The sequence below is a fragment of the Vicugna pacos genome, chromosome 1, assembly GCF_048564905.1.
Source record: "Vicugna pacos chromosome 1, VicPac4, whole genome shotgun sequence".
Classification (NCBI taxonomy): Eukaryota; Metazoa; Chordata; class Mammalia; order Artiodactyla; family Camelidae; genus Vicugna; species Vicugna pacos.
This window is the reverse complement of record NC_132987.1, coordinates 83,102,589-83,126,112: the sequence shown is the minus strand read 5'-3', so window position 1 is coordinate 83,126,112 and position 23,524 is coordinate 83,102,589. Positions and strand designations below refer to the sequence as shown.

At 38.0% G+C, this 23,524-nt stretch overlaps 2 protein-coding genes across 10 annotated transcripts in view; both read left to right on the top strand.

The window, feature by feature from the left end:
* Positions 1-23,524, top strand: part of LNP1 (leukemia NUP98 fusion partner 1) — a 311,204-nt gene that overhangs the window by 103,384 nt on the left and 184,296 nt on the right. The gene's annotated exons all lie outside the window — the stretch shown is intronic.
* The window catches only part of TMEM45A (transmembrane protein 45A), a 96,999-nt gene that overhangs the window by 57,068 nt on the left and 16,407 nt on the right, over positions 1-23,524 (top strand). For all 9 annotated transcript variants that reach the window (XR_012075406.1, XM_031672258.2, XM_031672251.2 and 6 more), the window contains 4 exons: positions 7,145-7,215; positions 11,859-12,050; positions 13,320-13,532; positions 15,012-15,196. Coding sequence is in view for 8 of the 9 variants with exons in the window: in XM_031672258.2 (XP_031528118.2) it covers positions 11,861-12,050; positions 13,320-13,532; positions 15,012-15,196 (588 nt within the window). In the remaining variant the exon portion in view is untranslated. The remainder of the gene's footprint in view (positions 1-7,144; positions 7,216-11,858; positions 12,051-13,319; positions 13,533-15,011; positions 15,197-23,524) is intronic.

Below are 23,524 nucleotides of genomic sequence, written 5' to 3'. Positions count from 1 at the left end.
GATCCAATGAAATCCAAATAAAAATCCCAGCAATTTTTTGTGGATAGTGACAAACTAATTCTAAAGTTTACATGGAAAGGCAAAAGACCCAGAATAGCCAATACAATATTGAAGAACAAAATCAGAGAACTGACACTATCTGACTTCAGGAATTACTGTAAAGCTACAGTTATCAAGACAGTGTAGTATTGGTGAAAAAAAAAAGATGTAGATCAGTGAAACAGAAAGGAAAGCCCATAAATAGCCTCACACCCATGTAGTCAACTGATCTTTGACAAAGAGGTAAAAGCAATTCTATATATAGAGAAGACAATCTTTTGAATAAATGGCACTAGAACAACTGTATATACACATGCAAAAACAAAACAGAACTAAACAAGAATCTAGACATAGTCCTTCTATTTTTCACAAAAGTTAACTCAAAATGATCAAGGACTTAAATGTAAAAAACAAACTATAAAACTTCTAGAAGATAACATAAGAGAAAATCAAGGTGACCATGGGTGTGATGAGTTTTCAGATATAGCATCAAGTACACAAGCCATGAAAGAAAAAAATGTGTTAGGCTACATGATAATTAAACATTTCCAATCTGTGAAAGACACTTTTAAGAGAATGAAAAGATAAGCCACAGACTGGGAGAAAATATTTGTAATTCCTATGTCTGGTAAAGGACAGATATCCAAAATATACAAAGAATGCTCAGAAGTCAATGATAGGAAACATACTGTACACCAAAATTGACACAACACTGTAAACTTGACTATACTTCAATAAGAAAGAATGCAAATTAAAAAAGAAAAATAAAGTCGACAATAAGAAAACAAAAAACCCAATTTAAAAGTAAGCAAAAGATCTTAACAGACACTTCACCAAAGAAGATATGTAGATAAATTATCTTATGTCTTCATGGGTCTGCAGATTAAAACAACAATGAGGTACTATCACATACCTATTAGAATGGCCAAAATCCAGAACACTGACAACACCAAATGCTAGAGAGGATAAGGAGCCAAAACACTCTCTCATTTGTTGCTGGAGGAGAGTGCCATATGGGACAGCCATTTTGGAAGAGAGTTTGGCAGCTTCTCACAAAACTAATTATACTCTTACCCTATGACTTAGCAATGTACTGTAGCTATTTATTCAAAAGAGTTGGGAACTGATGTCTATACAAAAACCTGCACATGACTGTTTATAACACTGTGTAATATAATCACCCCAAATGGAAGCAACCAAGATGTCCTTCAAAAGGTGAATGAATAAAAACCAAAATGAAACAATGATACATTCATACAATGGAATATTATTCTGCAATAAAAAGAAATGAATTATCAAGCTACAAAAAAAAACATGGAGGAAATTTAAGTGCACATTGCTAAGTGAAAGGATTCAATCTGAAAAGCCTAGATACTGTGTGATTCCAGTTATATGACATTCTGGAAAAGGCAAAACTCTAGAAATAGTAGAAAGATCAGTAGTTGCCAGGGGCTCGGGGCAGGGAGGAAGGGATGAATAGGTGGGGAGCAAAGGAGATTTTTGTGGCATATTCTGTATGACACTGTGGCAATGATGGATATATGACATTATGCATTTGTCAAAACCCACAGAACTGTAAAACACAAGTGAACCCTAATGTAAATTATGGACTTTAGTTAATAACAATGTGTCATGATTGGTTCATCAGTTGTAACAAATGCACCACACTAATGTGAGATGTTAGTAATTAGGAAACTGTGAGGGTGGGAGAAAGAAAACACACAGAACTCTGGAATTCCTGCTCAATTTTCTGTAAGCCTAAAACTTCTCTAAAAAGTGATCTATTAATTTAAAAACATAATGAAAAGCACAAAAAGTAATATGGCAAACACTTGTGTTCCTACTATGCAGAACTGATGTTTTTGTATTATTTGCTTCAAGTTTTTCTTTCTTTTAAATAAAAGAAATAAAATATTTAGGTTAAGCCCTCCTTGGCTTCCTTCAGTTCTAGTCCCCTCCCCCTCCCCAAAGGAAACCACTATAACTAGTGCGTATCCTCACTTTTATATTTTTATATTCATAGATGTGCATGAGCAATGAATTGTATTATTTTTCAGGTGTTTAAAAACAATACATGAGTTGCATCAAACTATAACAGTGTTCTGCAACTTGCATTTTCCACTCAACCTAATGCTTTAAAAATCTATCCATGTTGCTAAATATAGATCTAATGCTTTTATCTTAAAAAAGTCTTTTTAAACTGTAATATCATATTCTGTCATATATATGTTACTTGATGTTATTTTTCCATTTCTCTACTGATGGATATTCAGGTTATTTCTAATTTTATGTTACTGCTACCAGTGCAGCCATAAATTTTGTTTTTTTTGGACATATGCTAGAGAACGTGTCTGTGAGTTTTTCCAGGGTACATAAAACAAATGGGATTACTGGATTGTGACTGGCAATTCAGTTTACGCTTCTAGTAGTATACAAGGGTTCCTATTTCCTCAGTCTCCAATTCTTGATATAATAGATCTTTAAAATTTTGTCACTCTAATAGATGAAAAATACCTCTGCTTTAAATTTAGTTTTCTTTGATTTCTAGTGAAATTGAACATTTTTTTCATATGATTACTGGACATTAAGGTTTTGCCTTGTGTTGAATTGTCTGTTCTTATTCTTCACTCATGTCAGGGGGGTGTTGGGGAGCAGGTTTTTTCCCTTATTGATTCCTAGTTAAAAATGACATTCTGGGAAGGGAAGATATAGCTCAGTGGTAGAGTGCATGCTTAGTATGTACAAGGTCATGGGTTCGATCCCCAGTACCTTCATTAAATAAAGAATAAATAAATAAATAAGCCTAATTACCCCCCCAAAACCAAAAAATCTTCTAAAAAATGACATTCTGGCTACTCAGCCTTCATCAGTTACATTTATTGCAAATATCTTCTCTGTCTTGTGTCTTTTACGTTTATTTATGGTAGCTTGTGGTAGAGGTACTGTAGAACCTGGGCTAGATATGAATCCTAGTTCCATTACTCATCACCTGTGTGGCCATGGACATCTTAGTTCCTCTCTAACCTTGCTCTCTATTTCTTCATCTACAAAATTGGAGGGACAATAGTATCTACTTCAGAGGGTTCCTGTGAAGATTAAATGAATTAAAATGCAAAGCACTTACTTGAAAGGAGACTGGTAAACAGAAAGCAATCAATAAATGTGCTTTTGACATATAGAAGTTTCAAGTTTTTTGTTGCTATACAAAATAGATTTAATTTTTTTTGCTTTTATACATAATAGAATTTCATTTCCAAATCACATAAAATAGTCATGAAAGTACAGTACTCAGGGATGGAATTACAGATCCACAAAGTTGTCAGGAATAATCCTCTTTCAGGTTCACTGGTCCTTCTCTTCAATATGGGCCTTATCCTCATAATCTAAAATAGTTGCTAAAGTTCCAGCCATCAGAATCATGTTTCAGGCTGCAGGAAAGAAGGAAGGGCAGAAGTGTTTGTTCTTTTCAGTTAGCTTCATTGAAGTATAATTTACATGCTCTAAAGTTTACCCCAAAATTTTAAGTGTGTAATTTGATGAGTTTTGACAAATGTATACACTTGTGTAATTATCTTAGATGTAATACACATCTAAGTGCATGTTTAGTGTTATAAAAAGTTAAAAAGTGATGCACTGCTTTCCAATGGGGCTGCACATTTTGTGCTCCCACCTGCAGTGTATGAGGTCCAGTTGGTCCATATTCTTTCCAATATGTGGTATTGTCAGTCTTTTAAAATTTAGCCATTCTAGTGGATGTGTATTGGTATTTGTTACTTTAATTAGCATTTCCTAAATGGCCAATGATATTAAACAGCTTTTCCCGTGCTTCTTCGCTAATCATACATGAAAGTTTTAATTTTTGACATCACATTTATCCGTCCTTTCATTATTTTGGTTCTTTTTTTTTTGTATCTTGTTTTAAAAAGCCCTCTCCTATCCTAGGCTCAAAAACATATTTTGAAATATTTTCTTCTAAAAAGTTTTAAAAATTGATTTTTCACAATTAGCTCTTTAATCCACCTGGAATTTATTTTTGAATCTTGTGTGAGGTAGGGACCTAGTTTAATTTTTATCTGTAACTAGGGATTCATTTGTGGAAAAAAAAAACCCAGAAAACCAAAAAGCAAAACCATTAACCTTCCTACTGATTGGTATCTTGTACTGTCATTTCTGCCACTTATCCACTTCTCTTATGTTCAGCTGTATTTTCTGTTATCTCTTACTTCTATGGTAGGAGTGACTTCAACATCTCCTGTATGCTTCTACCACCGTGAGTTTATTCTGGTCTTCCTTATTTCTTAAGTGCGCTTACCTTTTAGCTCCACCTTTCAAAATTCCACTCATTCTTCAAGGTCTAGCTCAAGTGGCCCTTATAGTCTTTCAGTAGCCTGTCATATGCCTCTTTCCTCCCCTGAATTAAATGAAAGGCCTCAGCACACCTCGTACTTTACTATAAGTCTTAGCTCATCTCTGATGCTACAATCATAGGTGTTTGTCTTCTGTAGCCTGACACACTGTAAGCCCTATGTGTTGCTGTGATTGACAGAATAATGTTTCCACTCCCATGTACTAGTTCCTGGAACTTGTGATTATCTTACATGGCAAAAGGTTTTGCCTAAGTGATTAAATCAATGACCTTGTGTTGGAGAGATTGTCCTGGCAGTCCCAGTCTAATCATGTGTGTCCTTAAAATTGAGCAACATTTACCAGCTGAGTTAAAGCAGCAATAGAAAATGGATACACTTGCTCACCACAGAGTCCTCTATAATTTGAAGCAGGTCCTTAGATAAATGTGAAGTCCTCAGTCTTTGTTCATCAACCTGAATTGTGAAGCAACATGAAGCCTGCAACTGTAGAATGACTTCTTTAGGTTCTTACCACAGGGGTGGGGAGGTAACTAGCTTTATTTGCTTATTTATTTTTATTGGAGGTACTGGGGATTGAACCCAAGACCTCATGCATGCTAGGCATGCACTCTACCACTGAGCTATACCCTGCCCCAATTGCATCTAGATCTTTGTCACATTAAGTCTTTGCAGACTACTCAGCCTGGCCTTTCTTTTTGTTGGCAGCTCTGTGCATTCTGACATTGACTACAGTAGTGATAAATAAGTACTCAGGCTATGTACAGAGCTTCACCTCATTTACATGAGCTGACAGCTCAGTGGCAGAGAGTCCCAGAGAGAGAAGCCCTTTCCCGACAGTTTGACCTGCTCAGGGGTGCTTGATGAAGACTGTTTGATGAGGCTATTCACCAACCTTATCCCAGGGAAAATCAGTATGGGATTTGGAATTAGACATGTAAGGAACTTGGAATCCTAGCTTTGTTCTTTACTGTGACTTTTAGAGTAGGTTAGTAAATCTCTTGGAGTCTCAGTTTCCTCATACCTATGGTGGAAATTATACTCCCTCAAGTTGTCTTACAGAATGAATAAGGAGATACATGAGAAGTTATTAGCACATAGTAGGTGTTCAGTGACTGCTGACTTCCTATCCATCTCAGGTGCAACACCAGTAACAGAAACAATACAGCCTTCTGTTTATTTTGAAGAGTTGGCTGGAGGCAGGTTATGCAACACAACATTTGTTCTTACTTTCTATTTGTTGGTTTTGTGTTTCAAGACGTAGGTCTTTGGATTGCCTTACCCTGTCTCATATTTTCAGGTTTAGAGTTCTGTTTGTCATTCTGGGTTATTGGTTAAGAATAGCCCATGTGACATGGATGGCTTTTGTTAATCAAAAATTGAGAGGAGTATGGAAATAAGAGCCAGGGGGTATAGAAGAGATCAAAATAAAATAAAATAATAGTTTAATAATACCTGATCAAAAGAATAAAATAAATAGAATGGCAGCACTCTGGGATGCTTATTATTTCCTGACAGAGCCAGACCATCATTCTGGCCTTGAGAGCTGCTGTTGGACCACCCACGTTTGCTCAATATGAAGCCTGATATGAACAAACACATCAGGCTTATGACATTGATGGGAGACAAATAGCCTCTGGGGTACGGTGATGGGGAGGCCACCTTTAAATCTTGGTGTCTTAGCACCACTTTGCTTGTCTTCACATACTCTAAGCCTTTGGTTCTCAATACTCAAGAATACACAAAAATCAACTGGTGAGTGCTAGTTAAAAATGCAGACTTCTGCACCTCTTGCTCCTGATGGATTCTGTAGATCTGAAGTGGAGCCCAGGGATCTGCATTTAATTAGCCACTACAGCTATTTCTGATCCTGGTTGCCATCCAGGTCAGTGTTTCAGGGAGGTGGGGTCCCAGGCATGAGCTCATCATTTATCAGCTATTTACTGAGTGCTAACTAGGTGTGAAGCCTTATAGGGGACATGGCCCGTGCTCACTAAGAGTTTATTTACATTGAGGGGGGGAAATAAGACTTGTATACAGACAGGATAACAGCTGCTGGCTCTCCAGATTAGAGTCAGACTTGCTTTTTCCTTGTTTGCATTTCACTTTGTGCAAGCCTCACTTTGGTTTCGAATGATTTATTCTAACTTTTGTATTCACTCATCTCTCCATCAGATTGTATATTCCTTGAGCACATGTGAGCTTCATTGTTGACCTACAGCAGTTTTGTTCCACCATCTTTTCTTATTCCTATAACTTTGATTTTGGCCATGACTCCAACCTTAGCACCGGTGGCAGTCTCTTCCTTGAGGGACTGTTTTAGAAAATGGTTTGTCTTTATAGGAATTATCGGTCATACTTTATGATGTTACTGCTGCCATAACCAATTCCCTTTGTCATCTGTCCATCTTGATGGCCTGGAAGAGATAGAGCAAAGATCGGACATGCTCCATTGTCTTTGGTTCTCACAGCACATGGGACATGTCTGTGGCGATGTGGGTTGGGTGTCAAGGTGAATCTCATTGAGAAATACGCTATGGCTCAACATTTGGACAGGTAAGTAGGATGTTCAAAGGGTGTGGTCCTTAGATCTACAAATATCCAGGCATTGTGACATATTCTGAAGGTTAATCTGCTCACCTTCATGCTGGGAAGACATGAACATGTTGATTTAGTCTTTAAGAAGGAAGACTGGGCAGTTTTAAATTTAGACCAACCAGTATCTGCTTTTCCTTCTTTAGATCAGAACCATTGTAAATTCTTGGGAGAAGAGAATTGAGGAGTTGGACTTGACATTGAGGAAAGTGTGAAGGTAAGGATAATTTAACTAAGAAATGTCTTTCAAAACGGCTGAAATTTGGGAGAGTACTGGTATGGAGTGATGGAAAATCAAAAGTAATTTAAAGCCACATATGCTTGTATACACTTTGCTTTGAGAATTAAGGTAAATAGTAAAGTGAAGCCCAGGAAATAGTTCAAATTGGTTTAATGATTAGAATATACAAATGACTTGAAATATGAGTCACTAATTAAGAGCTAGGAATATTTTATTTTGGTGGTGGCTCAAGATGGATTTTTCGTTTAAATTTTTCTGCATGGTATTCACTTTATAGTGAAGTGAAGTGTTTGGTTGAGATTGCACCAAGAAAATTATAGAATCTCTTTGGGCTATTTTGAGTTCTCTCCTCTTTCTGTGCACTGACCTGGTCTGTAGTTTAAGTGGCTTTGGTTAATAGGAATTAACACCTAACACCTGATTTAGATCTTGAGCTTTGCCCGATATTATCCTTAAGTGCTAGAGTTTAAAATGTTTTGGGTGGTGTGAGTATGTGTGTATGTCAGGGGGTGGTCAGCAAAGAGGAGCCAATGAGGGTGTCAGAAGTTGTTTCTTGTCTTAGCGCTGGGGGTGGTGATATTTGGCATCATTAGGAGCAGAGGGGTTTTTTGGATGGGGAGGAGTATAAATTTGTAGGATGAATGGCAGCTGGATGCCAGTAGATTGAATCTTGAAGCCCATCATTTTAGGTCTGCCTGAACACTTTCCCCACGAGATTACCAAAGTGGTGAGATTGAGCAGGGAGGGGATGTTGAGGGAGGACCTTTCGGTTCGCTATCCTGGTGATTTTCCCTCAGGTTCCTGCTGGCTGTTTGGCAGATATGTTCTGCTCTGTGGTAGGGGAAAGCCCTGTGTTCTCCTTCAAGTGCAATGTGTCTGCTTTTTGGATTGAGATCTAATTAAATTCTGGACTACTTGGTGTTTACAAGCAGTGAGTTGCTCCTGCAGGAAATAGTAAATCAGGAAACAAAAGATGGATAGAAAATGGTATTCTAGGAGTTAAGAGTGAAGTGACGTTTGAGAATCTGAGGGATTGTTTTTTTCTTTCCAATGAAAGTGAAATAAAGAGAATGTCATTTTTATTGCCAGAAGCAACTGGGTCTATTGGGTCCAGCCAGGCAAATATAGCAAAGCTGCTTTGACTTCATTTTTTTTGCGTCTTTTAAACAGAGAAAGATTGGAAACATCAGATTGCTGCAGATTAAAAGGCAAAAGATACAGAAGTTCTATAACTGATGGAGGAACAAGGAGTCATTTCTTTCCCCACTCTGATCATCTCAAAATCTTTCAACTATTCCCCATTGCTTGCTATCACATCCTAATGGCTGTGCTGAAATATATTGGTCCATTCAGCCCTTGCAGTAGCAGGAACCTGTTAGCTGGTCATTAATGTGGGTCAGGAGGATTATTTGACCTAGAGATACACATTCAGAGATTTTCATGTTATCTCCAATGTAGGCAATATGTTTTATATGTGTGTTCAAAGTATTTATTAGGAAAGTCTAAACATTTAATAGCAACTACAGTTTTGTAACTCTGTTTTGGAATTTTCATCCTTTTTTCATATATCAGGAGCCTCAAAAAACAAAACAAAACAAAACAAAACCCAGATGGCCCAGGCCCCTAATCTCTGAGAGGCCCCAGCTGCCTGCGACATAGGCTCTCACAATACAGTAATGGACATAGAGGCCAAAGGAGAAGGCAGACTTCTAGTGACTAAATCACACAGAGAATTCATTAAAGTGAGAACTGGGTACCTTGAGAAGGTATAAGATGGGCCCTCTCCTGCCTGGGCCATGAGGGAGGATTTCCCCAGGCAGATAAAACTGAAGAGGCTAGGGGAAGTCAGCCAAGTTTGGGGCAGGAGAGGGTTGACATAGGCAGCAGAAGCAGTAGGTCTTAATAACCAATTAGTTTTTAGGGACACAGGTGGACTCTAGGATGATTGTCATATTTTGAGTTTGGGCAAGTGGGTGAATGGTGAGTGGGTTACCAAGATAGGTAAGTGGGGGAGAAACTGTTTTCTGGTAATGGGTCGGGGAAGGGTAGGATGATTAATTCAATTTTCTGGTATGTTGAGTAAGCGTGGCCTTTGAAACATCAGAGTAGAGATGTTGTATAAATATGTGATCCTGTAGTATAAGAAGGGCTTAGTTACTCTTGTTAACTTAGAGCTTCACAGTGTATAAGGCACTATCCAGGTTCAGGGGGAACAGAAGAATAGATTCATGGTCTCTGCTTTCAAGGAGCTTATTCTCTAATTGTAGTCAAGGAGTTAAATAACCACAGAAGATTCTAGTAACCCTCCAAGACAAGAGCGGAGGAGAAATGTTACAGGCAGCCCTTGAATGATTGCTAAGTGAATTGTGTAAGTGCTTCTTGCTTTTCTGCAGTTGGTACCCAAGTAGAATTGTTCATCTGGTTTTACTTTCATAGTTTGAGATGGGTTGAGGATAACATGAGTTTGTTTCATAGTACAGGAGGTTATTTGCTTTGGAATAACTTATCTTAATTTTATGTGGTAGAAAATTTATTTGTCTTATTTTACAGAGGAGGAAACTGAGGCATGGAGAGGTTAAATAACTTGCTCAAAGTCATGTAGCAGGTTAATGGTAAGGTTGGGGTTCTGATCTAATCAGTTGGAATCCAAAGTCCTCTTTCCTCAGTTTTTTCAAAATTCTGTTCTCTTTACTAAATGTATCCCCTATCATTTAAGTTATTTGAAAGATTTATTTTTAGTGGCTGCAAAATTTATTTAATCATTCTCCTAATTTTAGACATATATATTGTTTCTGATTTGGCACCTGTATTTCTGGTTATATCTTTAGGATAAATTCTTGGAAGTGGATTTCCTGTACCAAAGAATATAAAATCCTTCAGGATCCTTAAGAACACATCTTTTCCCAGAAAAATTCTTTTCCAGAAAAGTTCAAACAATTTACAGTCTAGATGTGCTTTTCAATCCCACGTAGGAGTATTTTTCAACCAGTGGTTGCCTAAGCCAAGACAAATAAGAGGACTGAGTAACACTATGATAAAGATGGTGGTCAGGGTAGTGAATTACAGATGCTGTTAGGAGCAGGAAAGAACTCCAAGTGTCATCTAGGCCACTCCCTTTTGTTAATTAAGAGCCAAGGCTCAGAGAGGTTAAGGGACATGGTTCAAACCATACCTCTAATTAGTGTCAGAGTAGATGCTGCATTTAGCACTATGTAATAAGTTAGTCAGAGTCTCTTGGAGGGTTTGGATGGTTTAGGTGTGTGCTGAAGTGTCCATTTGGAGTCGCAACTGCAGATTTAAGACACTCTGAGTCAGCTTCATAGTTCCTCCTTGAAACTTCACAGTTGTGACAAAGGGATGTGGAATTAACCCAAAGGGGTCTGCCTGGTACTGAGAAGTCCAGTACCCACCCAAGGATATAAAGAACTCGTCTGGGCCAGGGTGTATCCTGAGATCCCCTTGCATGAGTTCTCCTGCATCTGGCCTACTGTTAGATACATAGGGATGATTCTGAACTCTCTCTTTGTTATTCTGCAGGTGGTGTAATATGTTTGAACAAAGAGCTGCTCACATAATTCAAGACTGGTTTTCTATAGCACTGACCAAAAAAAGGAGGATATTTCTGTTTCTTATTGCTTTATCATGTAGCGATGGTATAAACAGAATTTATAATTTGATTTGTCTTGGTATCCATCTGGAAAGGATGGGTTAGGCTGTTAAACCTCAACATTTCAGTGACTTAATACAATAAAGGGTTGTTTTTTGTAAAAATTAGATGCAGGCTGGTTGACTATCTTCTATGCTGCTGATATGCCGTGCCAAGTTTGTTAAGGCAGGGAAAAGAGAGTGAAGGGGGTCATGTAGGCTCTTAACAGACTTAGCCTGGAAGTGACAAATGCCATGGTCCATTGGCCAGAACTAGAAACATGGTTCTGATTCAAATGGAGAAGAGGCTGGGGAAAGTGTGTGGACGAATACACAGGTATTTGATGTGCACTAATGGTCTCTTCCACACACATGATGCTTGATACTTTGAGATTACCTACTTTATTTTATTTTTTTATTTAAATTTTTTTAACATTTTTTATTAAGAGATTACCTACTTTAAAAAATTGTAGGCAATTTTCTATCATTTCAAGTTTTAAACATAAAGGTAGAACTTTTCTAGTACTTTCAAACATGCTTAAAGTGTAACTGTTGGTTGAGTACATACTGTGATTTTAAGAAATCTTTTGAGATCCCTATTAAAAGAATGAAACTTTTTTCTTAATAGTTGTGAGATTCAGGCAAGTCATTTACCTTCTCTAAACCTATATCCCTATTGAAAGTGTGATTTAACCCCTCATTCATGGCTATGTTGTGAAAATTAGGTTAGAGATCGCATGTAAAACATTTGCCACAATACCTAGACAAAAGTCACAGCTGGACGGATGTGAATTTTTCTTCTTGTTGGCACTGCTGATATTGTAGTGGATCTCCTGCTGTCTATATGGGGTCCTCCGAATCAGTGGTGTATCCATAATCACCAGAAGACAACGTATTTTATGGGAATAAGCAATGTTTTGGCAAAGTGCTAGACACGGAATGTCTTTATCTTCTATATGTTCTTGTTTTGGTAGTCATGGGAAGTTTCAAAGGCCATGCTGTCCCTGGCACCTTCTTCTGTCTCATCAGTATTTGGTGGACTGTACGATGCATTCTGAAATACACTATCAAAAAGCACAAGCGGACTTCCTTCCTTGATTCCAAAGCATTATTCCATCGAATAGAAATTTTGGAGGGGATCATAATAGTTGGAATGGCTCTAACTGGTAAGTGAGCCATTTCTGTGTTCTGTTTTCTTTCTTGGGTATTTTCACATGCAAAAAGAAGATTCAATCTCAAAACCAGAAATTGCCAAAATGAATTTTTTATTCAAAAATATCTCTGAATACATATTCTAATTATAATTTCTATCTAATGTAATTTATTAGAAGGCAATGCTTCGTATTTATACAAAGGCCTATTCCTTAATGAATTAGTCACAGCAACTAACTTGCCTGCCCACTCAAGGTGAATTTCCTTTATAGAATTAGGTGGAGCTTTTAAAACAATTTTGTCAATTATTCTGATGCCTGAAAGAGTAAACTGTATCAGAAACCATTTATAATCAAGTGACTACGGGGGGGCTTCAAAAATAAATTGTTGCAATAATAAATTGCTGATGGGCTGAACAGAGGGTTCAGAGTGAACCCTTATCTTCTGCACTCATCCTTTTTGTGTGAGTACTAGCTTAGAGAGATTGGACCAGATGACTTGTAAGGCCTTTCCATTGGCTATAAGATTCTGTAAAAATGTTCTGTGTTTTTAGAGTTCCTTTTCAGCCTCTCCTTTATGAAAGGCAAAACTTCCTAATTTCCCTTTGGATTTCCTCATGCTTTGTTCATGGTGATAGGTCTTTGCCACACACAACCATCAAATTACAGACCAACCATTTCCAAAGAGAGGAATTTCCTTGCCAAATTCTACAGATTTACAAATAAAGCATCTTTAAGAAAGCTTACCTGTTTGTGTAACTGACTAGACTATATGCTTTATCTGTCTGTGCTTTCTCAGTTATCCTTCATTGGGGAGAAGCTGAACTCTAGCATTTTTATCCTGAATCGTGCACAACTCTCTACCAAAAGACGTAGTGTGCAAGAGGGAAGTAATCAGCCTCTAAAGGACTAATCTCGCAAATCTGAATCCCAAATTATTCAGGATTTATCTAGTGATTAGATTAAAACAGTAACTAATATCATCAGTGGAACTGATCATGGAACTAAGTAGAACTAAGATCATTAGCTTTGAAGATCTGAAATAGCTGTTGGACTAAATTGGTTATCTTTGACTAAAAGTGATTATCTGAACCATTATTTGAAGCTCCAAAACAAGCCTAAAGAATCAGTGCTCAGCTGTTAGGGAGCAGCCCAGAAAGAAGACTCAATGTCATGAAAGGACACTCTATTGGACTAAGCAGGAGGCTGATCCTTCTGCATCTCCCTGTTTTGTCAGTAAAGTTATGGAGAAGGCTGCTAACACTGTGATATGTTCCTCTGCAGGGATGCTTGGAGAACAGTTTATTCCTGGAGGACCCTATCTGACCTTATATGATTATAAAGAGGGCCAGTGGGTCCAACTCATGGGCTGGCATCATTGTACCATGTACTTCTTCTTTGGGCTAATGGGTGTGTCAAAGATCTTATGTTCCACCATCAGGTCACTTCCTATCTCCATAACCAAGTTAATGCTTTCAATTGCCTTACTTGTGGAGGGTAAGTATGAGTGAGTATTTTTCATACACCTTTCACTATTATTGGACATCTATCTAGCCCTTTATAATAATATTCCCTTAGTGTCCTGGGGCAGCCTTGATCCAAAGGGCCATCTGTTTGGACCATAGTGAGCTATTGAGATGTCCTAGACAGGATGCCAAAGATTTTCCCTCCCTACTGACTCATTTAGTACAACTAGACAAGCACAATCATTCAGTGTGCTTTATTCACATTTCATATCCTTCTTAAATAACCACCTACCATGGTTATTTATCTCTGGTTTATCCTGGAGATTATCATTATTCCATTTTTAACAAGTAAAACTGAGCTCAGAGTAGTGAAGCATGAACACCCTCAAACGAGGAGACCACTCACAGCAGAGTAGCTTCCACACCTACAAACTATCCTTTACTAATATTAATATAGTAAAACTCCAACATGACATGATAAGTAGGGTCCAAAAAATTCAGTCACATGAAAATGAGGTCATACCATTTTTTGTTCAGTTGGCCTCTCTGTTACTGTATAGGGAAATCATGAAAACAAGTATTCAATGATTTGTTTTTATGTATTTCATATGTAAGGAATAGATTGATGCCAGGACTAAAAAAGCCCCAAATTACCAGGAGGCAGTTATTTCCTGATGTTCACCTTGTATCTTTGTATCTAAAGATAAGAGCTTTTGCGAAACACTCTTTGAGAACACATCTAAAGATAAGAGCTTTTGCAAAACACTCTTTGAGAACAAGAGCTGGATAAACATTGGGCACCAACAACCAATAGCATGACTCTCATTATCTCAGGGTGTTACTCTATTTTGAATGAACATCTTTCCCATCTCATCTAAATGGAAAGGGTGGAGATGAAGCTGGAATCTCTCCATGGGATTAAAAAATGTAGTTAGTTACTACTTCTTGGGAGCTTCCAGAGTAACTTACCATACCCATCAAAGTCCAGTTTTATGATTTGTGCATTTATTTGCTGCCTACAGGGGACTGAATTCCAGAGGCCAGACTTGGTCTCATTCTTCTGTGTATTGACCCTAATTCTCACTCCCCTGCCTCCATCATGATGAATAATAATTCATCCTCTTGCATAGAAGATGCCTTGAAATATGATTAGTTGGGAATGTCATAATGTGTTGGAGGAGAGAATAAAAATTGGAGAAGGGAAAAAGAGATTTCAGATTCCAACCTAAAGAGATGGTGATTGCAAGAGGTTTCCATTATTGTGGGAAGCAGTGAGCACCTGATATTCGGGACAAACTTGTGTCTGTAAAGTTCTGTGGTGCATGCACCTGGAGAGGGAGAGAGAGAGAGAGAGGGAGAGGGAGAGAGAGAGAGAGACAGAGGGAGAGAGAGAGAGAGAGAGAGGGGGAGAGAGAGAGAGAGAGGGAGAGAGATGGAGGGAGGAAGAGAGAGAAACAGTAGGTATGCCTTGGTTTCACTGAAAAAGCCATTTTTTTTCTCCCTCTATCAGCTTTTGTCTTCTACAACCACACTCATGGCCGGGAAATTCTGGACATCTTTGTGCACAAGCTTCTGGTCTTGATCATCTTTTTGGCAGGCCTGGTTGCCTTCATAGAGCTCTTCGTACATGCTAATATCACCGTGGAGCTTCTGCGGATAAGTCTGGTCTTCCTCCAGGGCAGCTGGTTCTTTCAGGTAAGTTTGAGGGCTCCAGTTAATGTTCTTGGTGATTCCACCTGTAACCCTCTCTCTTTAATTGGTGGGCATTTTTCTCTAGACCCCAGAAACTTCCTTTTGATGTGCTGCTTATTATAGTGAGAATGCGGGCCTTTGAGAGGTGATATTTCTTTGAGTGTCTCAGCGGCCCGGTGGGAGCGTTGACAGAGCAGCAGGGAAGGTGGGGGGGGGGGGGAGGTGTGCCTGTCTTCGTCACACACCCGAGTATCCATTATGTAGGAACTTGGAGCTGGTGCTTTTAGCTGGAAGCAGTTCCTGATGCCCAAGCAGCTTAAAGCCTAATGGGTGTAGCAACATGGATGGACCTAGAGATCATCACACTGAGTGAAGTAAGTCAGGCAAAGAAAGACAAATATTGTGTGATATCACTTATATGTGGAATCTAAAAAAAAAAAAAGATACAAAGGAACTTATTTACAAGACAGATAGACTCATAGATATAGAAAACAAACTTATGGTTGCCAAAGGGGAAAGGAGGAAGAGGATAAATTTGGAATTTGGGATTAACAGACATATACTACTATATATGAAATAGATAAACCATGAGACCTACTGTATTACACAGGGAACTGTATTCAGTATCTTATAGTAACTTATAATGGAAAAGAATCTTGTATCTCAATTAATGAACAAATATTTTATAGGCTGATAAATTATAATCTGACATTCATATGTATATATTAAGAAAGTCCTGGATGAAAGGTGAATGTGGTTTAATCAGGGGAGTTTTCTTAGAGGAGATTTTAGTCCCCAGAGAGTAGGGGTTTGGGGAGATGAGGTTATTTCAGGGATTTTAGTTAAGCGTGATAAGAATGCATTGGTAGGTGCAGGAGAGAAATGTCATGGTCAAAACGGGATAGGAAAGATGTCATATTCAAGCGTGTAGGGGAGGAGGAAGGCTGTTGCAGCAGAGGCTAGTAAAGAGTGACTAGATTTAGTTATTGTGAAGGAGAAATGATATAGAAAAAAATAACGAGTATCTTATAATGCGATAAAATTGATCACTAGTAAATTTAACCAGCTTGTACGCAGAAGTTATTTTGTGAGATTATCATCTGCTTGGGAAGCTAAGTAGAAAGGGATGTAAAACACAATTGTGCATTCCATATGTCCTGATTGGAATATTTTACTATGTGTACATATTGCCTATTCAAAAATGAAAATAAAATTTTAAAAATTTAAAAGAGGTAACTTCTGGTCAGGATGACACGGTGAGTTTATGCTTCAGTATATCTCCTCTGCTCCAGACAGATAACAATGACAGATAAAGCATCAAAAATACCTAGGAAATAAAAAAGAAATTAAGAGAAACGTAAATAAAAAATAAAGTAAAAAAAAAAACCTAGCTGCAATTAAACAACACAGACAAAAACAGGGCAAACCATGCTGAGGACCAGATACAGAGTAGAAATGCACAGCCAGGGTAGAGCTGGGCTGCAAGTCCAGAGCAGACTGTGACGATTGGGTGTTTGGCTCCAGAACTAAAAGGAAATTAAAAGTTCCTCTTGATGTGGGGGATGAAGCCAGGCTCTTGGAACTCTTTAATTATGTGGTTTATATAACCTCGATTCCTAATTGCTTGTCATCCAGTTGATCTTTCACTTTCTATTAGAAGTCTGCTAAAATTTTATATTGTTGTTGTGGATTTGTCAGTTTCTTCTTATTTTTGGTTTTTGCTTTAATGTTATGAGACTGTATTCTACTTATCTTTTTCTAGGTTTTTGAGTTGAAGTTTCATTTTTTTCTTCTCAATCTTGTTGTGTTTAAATAAGTACACATAAGGTTATAGATTTCCCTCCACACATTACTGCAGCTACCTCCCACGAGACTTGATGTGCCATAGCTTTCACTCTTGGGCAGTTCTGAATGTTACATTCTCCATGTGCTTTCCTCTTTAATTTATGAGTTATTTAGGACTGTGCTTTTAAGTTTCCAAAAATATTCTTTTTCTTTTTATTGTCTGTTTTCAATTGCATTGCTTTGTAGCCAGAGAACGTGTTCTCTTTGAAATGTGTTGAGACTTCCTGTGGGATGGAGCCCAATGTTAGTGAGAGTAAATGTTCCATGTGTTTGGAAAGAAAGTGTATTCTGTCTTTGTTGGGTTCAGGATTCTCTGTATATATCCACCAAATCAAATTTGTTAAAGAGCTAAATATTCAAGTGAAGAGATTAGAAAGTAAGAACAAAAGGGAGGAAACCCGAAGAGAGTTGAAGAAAGGGGTAATAAAGATAAGAGCAGAATAGTGAAACTAATCAGCGTTCCATTAATAATTAGTGATTAAATATCCGAGGGAGGAAGCGGTGGGTTATCATAACTAAGAACAGGCTGGCTTGATGTTGTCCCTTTAGGCAGAGAAATAATGTTTTCATATTTCCCCAAGAGTTTTTCTAAGGGAGAGCTATGAGATTAAAGTCCTTGGGCATCAGTGAAATTATTTGAAAAATTTTCCAATTGTCTGTATGTCTAGACTAATATCTTTTTTCCACCTGGTGACCAGAATAAATAATGTTTGGAGACTTAAAGAAAAATGAACGTTTAATACCAATGCAAACACACACACTGGCAGGAAATGAAGGTTTAGCCATAGTACCTCTCCCCGTGACCCCTTCGATTCCTCTGAAACAACTATGTCTGGGGACTTAGGCGGATTTATTATGCTTCCGCGTTTTTTTTTTGGCTATGTGTAGTGTCTGAATGTTTATGGCCAAAACTCTATGTTAGGCGAATAATATTACATTGTGATTTGCTTTTCACCATATTTCTTCTCTTGCTATTTCTCCATACACTGTTAATACTAGTGCATAAACAGTATATAAACAGATTAGAGAAAGAGCATAGTTAGATTCTTGGAACCATAAGTATGGAGACGTGAACCAAATGAGGCAAATGCTCACATTGGACACATTTTTTACAACTCATATATGCATGATTAGGTAATAGACAAACCTAGAGGGAATTAATTCCCATCCCAACCTGTATCAGTGATTTCCTTCCTGAACCACATTATAGCCAAATATGTTTTCTAAAAAGCCTAACCACATCATGCAATTTAAAAAAGAAAAAAAAAATCCCTTAAGCCCACTGATTCCATGAATCGTGTTTTCTCTGAGGCTCTGCATGGGAGAATATTTCTGAAGCTCACTTTTGCACTCTGTCGTTCCCAAGTTCCTGCCCTTTGTTGTCAGAGCTGCAAGGCACAATCAGAGAACAAGGAAGACTCACTTGCTGCTGCATCTCACAATTTTGGGCAATTGCTTCTGTAGCATCTCCCAGCTCCACTCATTGCCCCAGCAGCTCCCAGAACCCCCAGATCCCCGGGCCCAAACTGAAACTCAGCCTTGCCTTACCTTTAAGAAAGATAAAAGTTCATTCAAAAATGACAAAAAGACCCAACTATGCAGCAGTGGTCTGAGGTCTGATATGGTAGATCAAACACTTGCTTAGGCTTATAGTGTTGACATAAGTGATGAGAGAGGAAGATATAAAACACTAGGAAATGCAGACTAACCTATAGTGGGCCCCTGACGTGTTACCTGTTAGAGAAGATAATTATTTACATTTTAAATGGGATACTAGTGAAGCTTAAATGAGTCAAAAACAGATGTTCAGAAGTGGCATATGAGATACAACAACAAAAAAAGTTCTTTTTCAAGCCTTTTATTTTTTCTTGGAATTTTACATGAGGAAGCAAATTACAACAGCAGATGAAAGAGAAGTGACTGATTTTTTTTTTACTGATTTTTATATTGAAAGGAGGATTTAATGAATTGTGGCATTATCTGACCTTATTTTTCAGCTTTCCTAATTTACTTGGTTTTAGCCTGAAATGACTTTGGAACGTTTCTATGGCTTTCAGTATAAGCACATCCGTTAACTCTGTCCACAGGCTTCACAGTGGCCTTTGGTCAAATCTTTAGCTTTTACAAAATACCAGGTTCCGAGGGTCCTAATGAGAGTAGCAGGGGCATGGGGAGGGGTGCTCAAATTTCTCTTTTCCTGGTGTAAGACAGTGAACATTTGGACTGGTAGAAATGTTGATGACTGATGGAGGTGACTTAGGGCAGATTTTTATTTTAGAAGTTCCAAAAAACCATTGTGACTGTGGCGTGGAAGGAAAAGCCTGTGAGCCTCTAGGTCGGGCAGACCTGGATCTGAATTCTAGTTCTACCATATTAATCACATGCCCCTAGACTAGCTATTCTATGCGTTTAGGGTTCCTCAACTGAAAAATAACGTCTCATGAGATTGTTGCTAGGATGAAACATTACAACCTGAAAGTACATCATGCCCCAAGGAGATATTGTTAATTCCATAGGAAGAGGGTTAAGAAAGCTCCCAGGAGAAGGTAGACTTGAGTTGGGATTTGAAAGCTGATTGAGAGTCACCAGTGTGTCCAGGCTTGAGCTTTAGGACAGGTGATACCTGTGTTAGTGTCCTAGGGCTGCGATGACAAATTCCCACAAACAAGAAGACTTCAAACAATAGAAATTTATGCTTTCACTGTTCTGGAGGCTAGAAGTTTAAAAGTCAAGGTGTCAGCATGTTGGTTTTTTCTTGAGACCCCAAGAAAAGGGAGAATTTGTTCCATGCTGCTCTCCTAGCTGGTTGCCAGCAATCGTTGACTTTCTTGCCTTGTTGGCAGCGTAACCCCAATCTCCTGCCTCCATAGTCACACCTGTGTGTTTCTTTGTATCTGTGTCATCACATGGCCTCTTATAAAGGCACCAGTCTTTGGATTTAGGGCCAGTTCTGATGTCTGACCTCATCTTAACTTGATGACATTTGCAAAGACCCTGAGTCCCATTAAGGCCACATTCACAGGTATCAGGGGTTAGGACTTCAATGTGCCCTTTTGGAGGGCACAATTTAGCCTGCAGCGACTGCTGACCCTTCCCTCTGGGAGCTGGAGGAAATCACTCTCCAAGCAGGGGTAGACGGGTTGTGTGGATGGCGTTGAAGGAGCAAGCACGGGACATAGGTGGGAACTGGGGAGCTAGTCCACAGTTGATTAAACTCCATCTCCCAGAAAGATTTTTTCTTGACACAGAATTTCTCTTACCCTCCATGCGTAGCTGTGAGAGTGGTGCTGACATCCCAGCTGAAACTGAGAGTTGAGCATATGCCTTGAGTTTCTTTCTTGTCATTTCCAAACAATGAGCTCAGAGGATCTAAAAATTCTTGCTTTCTTCCAGGGCCTTCAGGGACCTGGGCTCTAGTCACTCTGGTCCCCACAGTGAGCTTTCCTCACAGAACATAAGGGATATGTTTGCAATATCAAAACACTGATATGTCCAAACACCCAGCAAACTGGCTGGGTGACATTTTCCACTTGAATGTTGTACGCTCAGATCTCTAATTTGATGAGTGACATATGTTTTGCAAGTGGTGTTAATGCCTCAGCCCTTTAGAACGTATCTGTGTCCTAATAGGGAGTCCCCAGCCCTTGGCAGGTGAGGCACAGCAGCAATGATGCAAGTATCTTTGCAATTGTTTGAGACTGGAGAGGCAGGCTGGCGCGTTAATAGTTTTCTTATTTCCAAAATACTGGGATGTAGACAAGGGCAGAAAGAAGTTATTATGGAATACCTTGCTAATTTCAACTCATGTGATATTTTGGAAACATTTATGAATGTGACATTGATTGATAAATAAAATGTACAGCACCAGCACAAAAATAAGAACCTCTGTCTGGCTTGCTCCACTTCGCCAGACGAGGACTAACCTGAATGATGAATCGATAGAGAGTGCATGTTCCTGGTCACATTTGCCACTGAGGAACACAGGTCTGGTGTTGCTGGATATTTCTATTTTTACAAATAAGCTGAGGCTGCAGACTTTTGTGTGATGTTCCCTAATTTTTTAAATGTTGGAAACAAATTTAAATTACTTAAAAAAATGCGCAGGCCAAGCAAAGCATGTCTGTGATTTAGATGTGGCTCAAGGGCCGCCAGTCTGTAATCTGCGTTTTAAGGGCAAAACAGTACCGTGTTTTCCTGGGACCAACTTCCATCTCATTACTGATTGTTCAAATTGTATCAAAATGGCTCAAGCTGACCCTGTTATCCAAGCTGCTGTCCTTCATATTGTCCCACGGAGAAAGGCTAACTGATGAAGGAGAGTGTGGGGTAGAAGAAGGAACACAGAGAGGTTTTAGTGCTGGACACTTGTAGTTTGGAACCCTGTCTGTCATTCATCCATTTTGTAATGTTGGGGAAGTTACTGAAGTCTCTGAGTTCCAGTTTTACCCTCTGTAACATGAGGATAATGATATCTCCTCCTTGGGGTTATTATGAGGATGAGAATTATTGTGAAGTTTATGTTCGTCAGTGAGGTTAAAGATATACAGTGGTACATCTACCAGTTGGTACAAATGGTAGTTCTCCTTCCAACTAAAGGGAATCCTTTAAAATGGGAAATGGGAACAAGTGATTAAGGTACAAATCTTAGTTTTCCCTGATTTATTTAAATTACTTGAAATTTCCAACAGAATGGAATTAAGGTTTCACTCAATAGTATAGACTAAGTGCTTTTTTTTTCTGTTAAGATTTCATTTGTTAGACGTATGATCAGGAGCAAATCACTAAACCACCCAATTTTCTTATCTGGTTAGTAAGGATAATAATATATTAAATTGGGATAATAATACATTATTGAAGGGCTAGTGTAAGGAAACTTCCTAAGCACTGTAACTGCACATAGTTTGCTAATGTATGGTAGACATTTGTACAATTATCCATGTAATTATCTCGGTCTTGTGTTTCATTAAATCTCGAGACCTGACATCTGTTCATCCATCTGTCTGTCTGTCATCCATCTATCTTAATTTTTTATTAGAATAAAATTCACATAGAATTAACCATTTATTTTTCTTCCAGTTTTATTGAGAAATAATTGACACACAGCACTGTATAGATTTAAGGTGTGCAGCATAATGATCTGACTTACATACATCATGACTTACATACAACGCAGTGTTTAACAAACATCCATCATCTCATGTAGAAACATAATTAAAGAAATAAAAAATTTTTTTTCCTTGTGGTAAAAACTCTTAGGATTTACTTTCTTAACAACTTTTCATATATAACATACAGCAGTGTTAATTATATCAATCGTATTGCACATTATATTACTTATTTATCTTACAATTGGAAGTTTGTACCTTTTGACTGCCTTCATCCAGTTCTTCCTCCTCCCACCTCTGGTCACTACCAGTCTGATCTCTTTTTCTGTGGGTTTACTTGTTTGTTTGTTTGTTTTTGAAGTATAACTGACCTATGACACTATATTAGTTCCTGGTGTACAACATAATGATTTGATATTTCTGTACATTTCAAAATCATCTTCATGATAAACTAGTTGTCATCATTCACCATACAAAGATATTACACAATTATTGACTATAATCCCCACTCTGTACATTTCATACCAAAGACTCATTTATTTTGTAACTGGAAGTTTGTACTTCTTAATCTCCCTCACCTCTTTCTCTGATCTCCCAACCCCTTTCCTTTCTGGTAACATTAATTTGCAGATACTAAATACTATATATAAAATAGATAAACAGCAGGTTTCTTCTGTATAGCACAAGGAACTATATTCAATATCTTATAGTAACCTATAATGAAAAAGAATATGAAAACAAATATATATATATGTATATGTATAACTGAACTAATACCCTGTACACCAGAAATTGACACAATATTGTAAACTGACTATACTTCAATAAAAAATTTTAAAAAAGTATATAGTTCAGAGGCATTTAGTACACTCACAGTATTGTGCAACTATTACCTCTACTTAGTTCTAAGACATTTTCATCACCCCAGAAGGAAGCCCTGGACCCATTAAAACAGTCCCTCCCTCTCCCTCTCTTCCCAGCCCCTGGTAGCCACTAATCTGCTTTCTGGCCCTATGGATTTACCTATTCTAGATGTTTCATGTAAACAGAACCATATAATATGTTACCTTTTATGTCTGGCATCTTTTCCTAACATAGTGTTTTCAAGATTCATCTGTGTTGCAGTATGTATTTGTATGTCATTTTTTATGGCTGAGTAATATTCTGTTGTATGTATATACCACATTTTGCTTACTCATCATCAGTTGACAGACATTTGGATTTGTTTTCAGCTTTTGGCTATTACGAATAATGCTGCTATGAACATTTGTGTACAAGTTTTTGTTTGAATACCGGTTTTCAATTATTTGGGGTATATATAGTACCTATAATGAAATTGTCAGGTCATGTGATAATTCTACATTGAACTTTTTGAAAAACT